Source organism: Microchirus variegatus (assembly GCF_963457635.1).
Source record: "Microchirus variegatus genome assembly, chromosome: 14".
NCBI classification, from domain to species: domain Eukaryota; kingdom Metazoa; phylum Chordata; class Actinopteri; order Pleuronectiformes; family Soleidae; genus Microchirus; species Microchirus variegatus.
The window spans coordinates 26,278,546-26,291,554 of NC_139815.1; the positions used below are offsets into that span (position 1 = coordinate 26,278,546).

General features: G+C 40.2%; 2 protein-coding genes across 2 annotated transcripts in view; one reads left to right on the top strand and one right to left on the bottom strand.

Annotated features, from left to right (window-relative positions):
* Positions 1-1,967: 1,967 nt before the first annotated feature.
* On the bottom strand, positions 1,968-4,773 carry LOC310936784 (RNA guanine-N7 methyltransferase activating subunit-like). Its single transcript, XM_083900930.1, has 3 exons — positions 4,675-4,773; positions 4,350-4,520; positions 1,968-3,477 (listed from the first exon to the last, which is right to left on the bottom strand). The coding sequence occupies exons 2-3, from the start codon at positions 4,517-4,519 to the stop codon at positions 3,276-3,278; spliced, it is 372 nt and encodes a 123-aa protein (XP_083757056.1). The 5' UTR covers position 4,520; positions 4,675-4,773; the 3' UTR covers positions 1,968-3,275.
* Positions 4,774-5,283: 510 nt separating this feature from the next.
* The window catches only part of homer2 (homer scaffold protein 2), a 48,826-nt gene continuing 41,100 nt past the window's right edge, over positions 5,284-13,009 (top strand). Inside the window, exon 1 of the mRNA XM_083901065.1 lies at positions 5,284-5,721. Coding sequence (XP_083757191.1) covers positions 5,717-5,721 — 5 coding nt within the window. The 5' untranslated portion in view covers positions 5,284-5,716. The remainder of the gene's footprint in view (positions 5,722-13,009) is intronic.

The window sequence follows — 13,009 nt, forward strand, 5'->3', positions numbered from 1 at the left end:
AATTTGTGTTTGTTTCCTAGAAACTAATCTACGCCATCAATTATTCTCCCTGGAGTGCAACAGTTTAACTCTGAGTGTCATTCACCCCCCTCTTCTTCCTCTTCTTCCTCTTCTTCTCGGGTGAAGTTTGTCTCATCTCAAGTGATTGCAGCTTTTCCTGCTGTGAGCCACTTTCATTTTCACCACATCCCCCACACACACACACACACACACACTTTCTCCCTCCTTCTCTTATCATCACAGCTGATTGCACCGCTGACTGAGGCAGACCCAAATTAACTGTTAACCCCCGTCTTCACCGCCGCCCAGAAATAGAAACCACACACTGACAACCGACCGACGCGGTGACGAAACAATGCTGAGGGTCTGTTTCTGTGTTTCTGTGTTTCTGGGTCGTGTTGTGGGCTCGTGGGGCCCCAACGTCACCATGTGTTACTTAACTGAGGCTATGGGGCTGCGTGTGCCACAGATGTGTGAGGCAATCATATATTAATGATGCACATGAATATTTTAGTTGCTTTTCCAAAATGTGATCCATTGGCCTGCGTGGTGCTTATCCTGAGTAATTTACTGTGAATTCACTGCTTTCCCTTCACACAAGACAGTAGCATCCATTAAAACCCAATGAAATGTGGCTCCGATAAATGGTTGACTTATGACTTGGGGATCATTTTGAAACAATATCAATTTTAAATAGCAGTTTTTGATTGAAAACCAACACATTTAATATTTGTTACAGATGAAAATGAACATCCATGACAGACGGCAAGCTTAAAGATGAAGTAAGTAGTTTATAGTGCCATAGAATTGATGAATTGACTCATCAAATATGACTCCGGTGAGGAGCAGACGATGGACGTGAACTACATGGACAATTTTAACATTATTTTAATAACGGCGTTGGTCCCTTTTGCAGCTATACTGTAGCTATAGCTTCCACACTTCTTTGCAGACTTTACTCAAGACTCATTCTGTAGAGCACTGATGAGGTCAGACATTGGTGTGGAGACGAGAAGGCCTGGCTCACAATCTCTGTTCCAGTTCATCCCAAAGATGCTTGACGGGGTTAAAGGTCAGGGCTCTGTGTGGGTCAGTCCAGTTCTTCCACACCAAACTCATCAAACTATGTCTTTATAGACCTTACTTTGTGTGTCTGAGTCTCAATGGCAGTTTTGGATTGAACGAGGACAGAGGAGGAGCTTTTTTTGACACATTTAATATGTGTTACAGTTGAACATGAACATGCATGACAGAGGCTGAAAGTTTAAATGTATGATTTGAGCCATTTTTAATAGCATGTAGAATATTTATTGCTATGCAAACCATAAAAGCCTATAATGGCATCTTTAGGACTGAATGTCGTGTTAGCAGCAGAAAATGAATGTATGAACAAACTAAAGGTCATTTATGATCAGACACAATACATTTGCTCATGAAATTTTAAAAGCTTCTTAACATGATTTCCTCTTGTAGGATTGCAATCCAACATTTTGGCTTCTAACTTGTCAGAACAAACTATTGTCAACTGAACTCGCAATCCTGTTCGTGGCAAGTTGTGAAAATGTTTGTTTTTTTTCACTAACAGGATTTTTTTTAGAGGCCTGAGCAAGACAGAAAGTACATGTTTCCTTCTGGCCAAAGGCAAGAGGAAAAAAGAAAGAAAGAAAACAGCTAATAACATTCTACTTATTAAGACTTTTTAACATCTCAGAGCTAATAAAGCCTGAGATGTAGCAGTTGGAACTTTTCTCTCCGATGATTAAAAAACAAAAACAAGGTCGATCAGCAGCCTCACATATAACACATAACAGAACAGAGACAGTGATGAAGAAACTTTATATCATGGTTGACACGTGTATCCACATCAAATCTGCTTGAAAACTGTTGTGTGAACCCAATAACTTGACAAACCCGAAGCCACTCGCTAAGAAAATACACATTTATTGATGGTTCAATTATATCCTCGTGAAACGGTGACAGATACAGCTGTAATTCAAATAGATTTCCTCAGGTGATTCACTGTTTACAACAATCTGCGTAACAATATCATATCAAACCAAAGGTCTAAGCAGACAAATGTGGACAACAACAACAATGTGATACTGGGATTTTATTAAAAAATAGTTCACAAATCTGAAATACTGCCGTCATTTTTAGCATCATTTTCAAATTAATGTTGGACAAATCCCACAAATGGCATTAAAAAAAATAACATAATTCAAAGTGTGAGCAATAACGTGTGATGTAATATGAAGACAAAAAAAGGACACCAACACAATTAAAGAAATGAAAGTCATTTTTCTCTCACTATTTTTCTAGAAGTCATTCTGATCTTTTTTTCATTCCGACGATAAAAAGTGTGTCAACTTAAGGATTTAGATTTTGAGAGACTTCTTTGAAACAACATAAGTAGCAAATGGCAAAAGCTGCTGTAGTTTATGTGATATGAATCATATCTGACTTTTAAAATTTTAAGTCAGATATGACGTTTTTTTAGTAAAACGATATAGATTTAGGTTTTCTGTAAAATACATGTGGTAATGTTATGTACCATTTTATTTCCATTATGAAACTTCACTTAATATCTCAAGGAAAGTCAAATTACAAATCATTCATTTTTAATGAGCTGCTTTCCAAGAAGTCGTCTGTGTGGTCGGGGTTTGACGTCAGGAAAGACTTTTCAATTTTGGAGCTAATCCAATTGCTCTAATCTGAGTTTATAGGTTGAAAGACGGTGACTATCCATCCACCTACTAATGGATCTGCTCCAGAAGTGGATGGGTTCCTCCCAAGTGGCAAAAGGTTTTGATGTCACATATAAGAATCCACTTTAAAGCCTCAAGATTTGGGACTTTTTATATTTTGAACATAATTTCACCTGTAACCAGGAGCTCCTATTGGACGTTCCCAGCTGTTGTGCTTTATCATGAACCTTTTCTTGAAAAGGAGAACATAAAGTTACAAACTCAAGATAATGTTCTACTGAAAACAGTGATTTAAATCTATGGTTCACCAAACACCACCTTTAGTTTCAAGAAAAATGGTCAGGTAGTTTTTGCATAATCCCACTAAAACACACACACACAGAGATAGAGAGCACTAAAGACTTAGCTTCCTTATGTTGGAGGTAATTATTCTGCTGAAATATTCCTTATTATTATTATTACAGATACTTTGCTCATTCCTTATGAGATGGTTGTAATCAGACAAACAAACAGTTGCACATTGCAGTGTGGACACCATAAATACTGACAACACTTGAGAGATAACGGAGATCAGTAAGGGTTATAACGTGGCCTCTGGTGATTGGAGTTATATCCCTGATTGGAGCTCGGAGGGCCTGACTGATACCCACTTCCATGTCCCCAGGACCGGTCTCTGTCCCGCCAGTGCTGCTGCTCACGATGTCCCCCTCTCCAGCCGCGGTCTCCTCCCCATCCACCACCACCACCTCTGTGGCCATGGCGGTCCTGGTACCTAAACAGAGACAGATATAAATGAATGATTTTTCTTCAACAACAGGTGATAATGCATGAATTGTATGGTATATGGAAAAAGGTTTTTGATTATTGAAACCAGTTAACTGTGCTGTTTTTTTTGTTTGTCTATAAAGAAAACCAACCATTTATTCTCAGAATCCCTGGCAAAACATTCAAGGTGAAAATAATATTGATATACATTGATCTTTTGTATACTGCTGTATACATCCAGCTATCTAATCAGCAACTTGATGCTTTTAAACATGTAGACGTTGTCAAGATGAGCTGCTGAAGTTCACGCTGAGGATCAGAATAAGGAAGTTAGATTAGATAAGACTTTATTGATTGACTTGTGGTCAGAGATAGACAACTATGAATAGAATCAACAATAGGGCAAATAAAAACAACAACAACAAGATAAGGATATGAAAGTACAAATTAAAAAAACAATTGGACCAAGTTGTTTCGTTCTTAAGCATCAAATCAAATGTCCCAGTTGCTATTGATTCTGAACTTTTGTAGAATATATGGTAATAGAACATAGCTTCTGTGGATTTTATTCTATTTTTGATACCCTGTGATTCCCACCCCTACTATTTACAAGTGCTACTTCAAGAGCTCTTTTTTTCTCTCAGGTGGTACCTGGTTTAAAAAGTTTGAGAAATAGATACTTGAGTAAAGCCATCCAAGAAGTGTGGAAGCTGCAAAAAAGGGGACCAACTTACTATTAAAGTGCTAAATGTGTAATTAAATTCGTCATTACAGTCTCTGTTGGTGTAACGGTCAGACGTCTGAATACTTTTGTCCATATAGTGTATGATAATTCCAAGTGTCTCCGGTCACTGACGTTACTCTCATTATTATGATTACCTGTTGTCTCTGCCTCTCTGGTTCCAACCACCTCGACGCGACCAGTCCTCGACTATAGGTGGAGGGTCAGCCGGTCGGTTCACGTACTGCTGATAATCCTGGTCCTCGGATGAAAACCTGTGGGCAAACATCTCTTCGTACTTCTGCACGGTCTCCGTGCTCTCTGTCATTCTGCACAAAGGGAAGCCATTCACTTGACACAACAACAACAACGAAAAACTCCCAGTTGTCCCACAGAAGTGACGCTGTTCATGATTTAAGGACAAAAACAACTAATAAACACACACACACGGGCCCTTTTAACGCTTGAGTAGAACGGACGTACCTGGAAAAACACGTATACGACGACAAATTGATCTGTAAAGCGGATCAAACGCGTCTTATACGACAGAAATCCTAGTAGCAGCCGGTACGTCGCTCAAATGCTTCCCCCGGCGATCACATAAACACTGTGAAATGGTTCCGAGCGCGCGCGCACCTGCCGCTGATTGCTAGCCACTTAGAAACAGCAGCAGTTAATATGAAATGAATGTAACCAGCGTCGACGTAACAAAGTTACCGAGACGTACATTGAGTTGAAGATACGTGTTCGTGACTTATGAATTTAAAATTTGGTTAAATTAAGGAGAAAAAGACAACTGCTGGGAGCTTTAAACATGTAAGTGTACCCGACATTAGAAACGATTTCGTCATTTCTTGTCGTTGTTTTTTATGGGATGAGTTCATGACACAATTTATTATTGTAAATAAATAAATAAGAGTGACTAAGAGTGAAAGCGCAGATACCGTGGGGTTAAATTAAATGAGTGGGTGGCTCTGGTGGAGGCGTGGGCAGGTGGAAGCCGCGCCGTGTCGCTGCTGCTGCCGTTGCCGTTGCTGCTGCCTTCATGTAACACACACGCACACACACACACACACACACATACACCGATCCCGCTGGGGAGGAAGAAACTGCACGGCGAGCAAAGCAGGGAAAAATGCAAACATCAACTTAATTCATCTGCGCCGATTGTTTGTAGACCGCGAGGAGGGAGGATCCGTTCAGAAGTGGGATTTATTCTGTCGCGTGTGTTGAAGAGGAAAAAACAAACGGGCGAAGAGAGAAAAACTTCCAGAAATGACCGGGGCTCGGTCTGCACCGTCTGATGTGACACTCAGCTTGTGACAGCCCGGTGAATCGAGTTTGCCAAGAAGTGCTCGCTCATATTTCAGCTGTCTGTCAGTCTGTCAAGGAGCTGGTGCACGGGGAGTGAACTCTGTGTGGACTTTTGACTGCGTCTTTATAAACATTATTTCTTCCTTTTGATCCATTCACTGTCTGTGAAAGCGACACATTTACAGGGATTTGTTCCTCGGGCTCCGCGGAAATGGGGTGAGTAACATCAAAGTCCTTAAAGTCTAATTAAATCAATGGAAATGAAAATAGAAAGCGTTTTCCCTGCAGATTCTCTCATGACACCTGCACTGACTGACATGTCGTATCTGTGCGCGCGCGTGTGTGTGTTTGTGCGCGTGTGTGTGTGTGTGTTTAAAATACAGCAAAAAATACCTCTAGTTCACTTAAAGCACATGTTAATTGAAACCAAGAAAGATCACAATTTACTACTTTATTGCCAGGCACGAAACGATATTCAATTTTCCTGGCAAAAATAATATTAATTCGTGATATTATTGTGATGCTTTTTTTTTATTTTTATAGTTTAGATTTATTAATGACAAGCAAAAGTGTCCCTTGTCTTTAACACAAAAATGTCTTAATAGGTTTGCAGAAGCTTACAGATGCAGAGGAAGCAGATTTACACTTTTATTTAGTTTCATTGAACATTCAAAAATAAAGAACTAACGTATGCAGTATGTATGGAATTTTTTTTTTGCCATAATGGTAAAATATGCTTTATAGTTTTAAAGCATAGATTCTTTAACCTAAAAGCTCTGTCCATGAACTGAAAATCTATACAATTTTCTTCAATGTTCTAGAGCATTGGTTCTCAAAGTGCGGCCCGGGGGCCAATGGCGGCCCGCAGAAACATTTCTGGCGGCCCCGCAATGAATTACAGTTGATAGTTTTAATCCAGGAGCTACTAAGCTTGTCAAATGTTTATTGGACATTACTGGATACAGACCAATAAGTGTAAACAAAAATACTGGGTATTTACCTGGTTTCTATATGGTGAATTTTAGTGTATTATTGTGTTATAAGCTGGTAATAAGCAGGTAGCTACAGCCCCCAATTACTAGCTATTTACCCAGTAAATATATGGTAACAGAAATGTGTTACTTGGTATTAACCTGTAATTAGAAGGTAAGAACAATGGCCAAAATACTGGGTAATTACCCAGTAAATTATAAAGCTTTATTATATTAATGCTTAAATGACATTATATTAACGCTTATATTACTTAACGCTAAACTGTAGAACTGCAATCTGGTCATGAAAATTATAACAAATGGGATTTATTTCTGTTTTTTTCCTTTGGCGGCCCTCAGTCCAATGTTAGGTTCCTAAATTGTCCCTCAGGTATCAGAACTTTGAGAACCCCTGATTTAAAGTGAAAATGAAAGATCCTTTGAATTAGGCTTGGGAGGATATTACCATGTTGTCTTTTCCTAATTTATAGGATTATTGTAATAATTTCAAAGTTAAGCTTTTGTGTTTTGGAGACTCCCCCTTGTGGTGCTGCAAAAATAATAATAACCATGTTGTTAACTAGACAGCATTTACAAATCTATATTGTTTTATGGCCGGATTTGTTTGGAAATTCCGGTGCCTCTGATTTCACGTGTGGTATGACACGTTCTAAATAGGTTATTATTAACATTGCTCGCCTTGGCAGTCTTTATGAATATGGCCTTGAGAGGGTTATGGTATGAAAGTGTCGGTCAACACCACTGACTGATAAGAAGAGAAGGTGCTTGTAATGTGTGTATTTTACTGTGGTGTGTGTGTGTGTGTGTGTGTGTGTGCTGCGCTGCCTACAAGGCAGGAGGTAGTGGTGTGTACTCCCACAGTTGTTTACAGGGTGCAGAATGTTATTTTGCCTGCATAATCTATGGTGTGAATGTTGATTCTGTGGCTCAGCACCACATGCAATCACGAGTTTCTACAAATGTGTCTGCGTTTTCTCTCTAAAGTTGCTGTTTGTATGACTTTTATTTGACTTGGAAATCACAGCAGTGACGGCTCCGTGTAAATACATTCTTACGCAATCTAAAACCTATGTAATCCTTATGAAGGGTTATACATTATTTTGTGAAATATGCAGCCAAGTCGGAGTAATAGGCTGCTTGATGTCCGGTGATTAAGGAGACACTACCACAGTGTCTGTTTTCCCTGAGCGGACATGTTTTCTCTTTTTGTAATATATTGTGTAACAAACCAGTCTGACAGTCCTGACAGCTCCTCAAGAGTTTGGCGTGGTCACCCAGCAGGTTTATAACTGTCAGTAGTGTTTCATTAGACGTGGCTGGTAGACGAGCAGCAGCAGCAGCAGCAGCAGCAGCAGCAGCAGCAGCAGCAGCAGCAGCAGCAGCAGCAGCAGCAGCATGGCAACTGTAGTCCAATTAAACACAGGAGGTCACACCTATACTACCACAGAAAAAAATGCGACGAGTTCATAGTTTCAGTCGGTGACAAACGCCTGGTTAGTTGATGGTTTCACCGTCACTTGATTGCGATGAAATCTTCACACTGGATCATTGTCTGACCAATCCAAAACTCGATCCAAGACGCGTGTCTTGTCCTTAGTGACTAGTCTGTACAGATGAGCGTCTCTGACTTTATTGTGGAAAATTATAGATCGTTTTTAGTCGGTGGATTTGTGTGTCGCTTTGTCCCTAAAGCACTTGGCTTCTAAATAGGGTTATAGATTAACTACACGTCACTGGATTGACCTCCATTCATTTGGACAGCCCAAACAAAGCCTTATCTCTAAACCATAACTAGTTAATCTCTATCCCTGACTTTAAAGGTGCATTACGTAATAAATCCAAAGCAACTGGCCGTTAAAATCCTCCTAATATGTCACAGAGACTCAGGAATAATGTTCATATAACAAACTGAACTCACCAACAACAACAGTACAGACAAAATATTTGCTTTGATATTTTGCATACTGCAAATCATGTTTTGGCATGTGGCGCCACCTACCACCGTCTACCAATCATTGCAGTCAGTAGAGTCTCAGCTAGAGTCTCAGTAGAGTCTCGTAACTGGCAACCAAAAACCAAACCTAAAAGAATTGAATTTGAATGTAGTAACTGTTTTGGCCACATTCTTACATATGGCACCTTTAACCTCAACCCCAGACCAGGTTTTGTCACGTGCTGTCACTTTCCCATCATATCTCTGATAATGTGATCTATCGTTGCCCTTTTGTCCTTATTGACATTATCCACCGTCTCATTTACGCATGATTTTTAACTTCCAATCCTGCACACATCTGGCCATGTTATTATACCATTGTATGTGTGCCTGGTAAATCAAACGTCTATTTCAAGATTTCTGAATTTAAAGAGGTTCTGATTATAACTGTAGCAAAGAAAGCGATGGTAATTTTTTTTTTGTACAGTTTCACAGCTGAAGTGCTGCATCTCCAAAATAAAGCTCAGATTGCCCTGAAAGCCCCACGTCTCACAGAGACAGCAATGCAATCAGCGTACTACTATTTAAAGTAAGCCGTGCTGGGAGAAGTCCTAACACATGAATAGATGATAATCTCCTGTTTAGGCAGAGGAGAGTGACGGCTAAAGGCTTAATACTCATTGATTAGGTTGTGTGACACGTAACGTCCGTGAGTCTCTTGGCTGCCCAGGATGTGTACTGTGATCTGTACTGTGATCTGTGAGCCTAATCCACATGCAGCTAAAAATCAGAGTGGACGGTTGTGGTGTTGTTGTAGTAGAACAGTAGAAGCAGGTCTCACTCTTAAAGAATCATGTGTAAATGAAAGGGGGGACAGACTCGTGGTGGATTGGACGTCTCCATACCAGATGGTTGAGGCCTAGGAGGCCATCTGCTTCCATGCTGTGCTTCTGAGGTGACTTCCTCGCTTCCTTTTTCCTCTGAGCTCTCAGATTAAACCGGGCTCCATATATTCTATCACCTCTGTGTGATGGAGGAGGACCTGATGTAGCTGCTGGTTTCAATCTGGCTCGCTGCCTTTGTTGCACAGGATATAGTAGCTTTCGCCCGTTTTAATGAGCTGCACTGGCATCAAGCACTGTGCACTGTGCACTGCCAAAACACTGAGGCAATATTAAGGTCATCTTCAGTGATGGCAGTTAAAGCAGACACAAATCAAACGTATACAAACAATATCATTTGAAACAAAAACTGCTAATATTACAGGCATTCTGTTATCTGATCAGCTAACTGTGGGTGGAGCCGGTTACTCTGGTACCCCAAGGGAAATGTACCAAAGAATGGATGGGCCAATATTCCTAATAGATTGATTGATTGATTGATTTGTTTATTCAAGTGTCAAACACCATGGTGCTCAGCCCTCATGGGCCTATTAGACACTACAATCATTTCTCAGTTATTTCCAGATACGTGCTGTGACGTAACACAAAACCCAACATGACATAACTAAACCAATACAAATAAGTACACATACTACAAATAAAGATGGCTTGTCATATGGGTTACAAAATACTTTGCAGCAGATACCAGGACTTTTCTATAAATTTTGCCAAAGCAAAAACATCATTTTCAAACAGCCAGCGCAAAATCCCTCCTTCATATTTCCAAAATATATCAGGATTTTTTTAACTGAATTGATTCAAAAAGAGAGTTCCTTAAATCACAATATAAAGGACAATAAAAAACAAGGGTGAAATTCATCTTCCACAACCTGGAGATCACAAAATTCACACAGAGGTAAATGTTCAGGTGTACCTTTAAATGGACCCACCTCCACTGTCAGAGGTAAGGTACTAGTTCTCAATTGTGCACAGAGGGACCTCTGCCTTCTCTTTAGATTGAGAGAAATATAAGGTTCTGTAACATAATCATTCTTAAATTGAACATAATTTCTAAGTTTTGGCTTTTTCCATATATCCTGTTTCCCTTGATCTTCATATTTACTTGACAATCTTTAGAATAGAAACGCAAAATCATATGTACCATACTGAAACCAAATGGTTCCACTTGGTGGAAAAGCAGCATTAGACGATCTAATCCAGGTTTTTGCTAGCTGGCAAATATGTTGTTCCAGTTCTGACCTCTAAACGTCATTAGTAGAGCAGTGCATATATTGCAATAGAGGCCCAGGTGATATTGTAGTAATGAGTAGTAATGAGTTTTCCCTCTCCTGTGGTACATACCACTCTCTAATAATACAGCTCTGCTCTGCAGGTTAGATACAAACATGAGCATTCACCTGACTTCTGAACATTACCACCCTAGATCGTTTCACCTTGTGACCACAAAGATATGAGTTTTTCATAGTTTCCACAGAGAAGCCGATGGTAACTTGTCGTTGGCACCGACTTGAAAAGTAAGGAAGCGCAGGTGGTCAGAGAAAAAGGGAATAAACTTTATCACTGGACATTTATTCATTTAGGCAAATAGAGCTGGAGTTGGCCAAAAAAAAGTAACACGTTTTAAATCAGCCAATTATTAATTAAGTATCACGATGAAATGTCACAGGTTAAAGATTTTTGTTAAAAACAGAAACATTTCACTAATCTGAAGTGAAACATTCATCTCACAGTGTGTTTGCATGGTGCATTAACATAATATTGACATACACTGACCGAACCGATTGAACCCTAACTGTGACGCTGTGTTGCATTTATAGCAGAACTGGGAGTTATGTCACCTTATTCAGGCGAGACATTGTTAGAAATACCAGTCGATATTAACGCTCTGGGGGGTCAGTATTCTGCACACACAAACACAAGTGTAGCATCACTGATTAAAATGTAACAGTTCTATATGTACAACTGACTAATGAACAAATACAACCTAAGTACAGTTAAAGTAGCAGAGTGTTTTAATTATTTACAGCCATCTTAGAAACCTATGTCGAGGTTTGTGAGGTTTCCCAGAGGGAACTAGGAACTAGGAAAGTAGGAAATCTTCCTACGACAACTGGAACACACCCACGTTCATTTAAATAATAATTGTAGCCCAATGATGGTCCTGCCTTGATGAAGACCTGACGTTCTCAATCTGACACAAGTCAGTTATGTAACGTGTGCATTGCCTGCACATTATGCACTGCAGAATGCTTAAGGCTAACTCCCAAAGCTGCTCTCTTTTGTTAAGTTTTTCACCTCTGCATGAACAGGCCGGTGACCCAGTGTCGTCCTATTGGCAGAGAGATGCTGCCTCATCTCAAAAATAATAATAAAAAAAAGATCCTATTATAGTGTAACTAGCCCATTCGCATCACTGTGCCTGTGGCTCTGCACCCAGCTGTACCTGGATATGCAGTTGATGGGCTTATTTGTCCCCGGCTCATTTTTCTCTCCAAATATGGTATAAAACCCAGACTTTGTGTGTTGATGATATCTCTCTGCTGTCCCATTTAGAGGGGGACATGACACCACGCTGGAAACAATGACAAAGACAGGATTTTGCAGCAGAAAGTTGCCAGTTTATACAAAAAAGAAATAGTGTACGTAAGCATATGTTTGCTTGCATGTATTATATTTTCTAGCTCTACTGCATATGAACCAGCACAGTACTTGTGTATATTATAGATAAATATGTTCGCTAACGCGTAAAATGGTAAATGTAGTTTGACTTTTGGAGCTTCTATGCTGCATGAGAACATGCAGCATAGAAGCATGAAGAATGTTGCTGATTTCTGTGAAACGGACAACAAAAACAGTCTGAGTTTTGACATTAAAGCTGACCTAGACCTGAAGTTCCAATTAACGCCGTTTTTTAGTGTGTATCTGTGTCAATACCTTGTTTATGAAGCCCTGAAGGTTCAAAACAAACAGTTCAGCCACTGCTGAGAACGCTGTGTTTTATTATAATCTCGGGCTCAGCGAGATCCCGCTCCGAACCCGGTCCGGTTACGTAAACGGCGGTTCTCCGGAACAACATCCTCCTGCTCCGGGCACTAGTCCGGGCACATCCGGTTGCGTACATTGAACCGCAGAAGAAGAATAACGTCCGTTGTGGAGGTGTTTCACGAGCGACAGTGTCTTCTGACTCTGGGTCTGACTCCGGGTCAAAGGTCGTCAAAGGGACTGAGGCGGGGAGTCGTGAAGAAGCTATTTTTAAACACTGTTAAAACAATGTTTTGATAATGAGGAGCAGTGCATCCACCATTCCAGAGGGGGGAGCTGCGCTTCTGAGAGCTGGTGTGCTGAATATGTCACTTCCGGGGTACTGGCCAATCAAAACACAGTCTGTCTTCTCGGGCGAGATTTATGTCTGAAATAGCGCGGCTGACAAGTGCTTCAAAAAGGACAGATTTCTATCGGCTTGTTTACAGCAACTAGGAGGTTTTTGAGCATAAAAACAAGTTAATGTATGTAAGTAGACCTCCATAACTAACACATATGTGCAACAGGACCACTCTATGTGACCTTTAAATGTTTGACCTTGACTCCTGACTCTGATATCCAAACCACTGAAACCACTGCCACAAGGTAGATGACTGGCTGCTGAGAGAGACTGGAGAGGACTCAGGAATGTGGAA

What these genes read in the sequence shown, in the direction of transcription:
- LOC310936784 (XM_083900930.1), bottom strand. Translation starts at nt 4,519, where the DNA reads ATGACAGAGAGCACGGAGACCGTGCAGAAGTACGAAGAGATGTTTGCC. An exon ending in CAGAGAGGCAGAGACAACAG is followed by an intron (nt 3,478 to 4,349) that starts GTAATCATAATA and finishes GTCTCTGTTTAG; the next exon opens with GTACCAGGACCGCCATGGCC.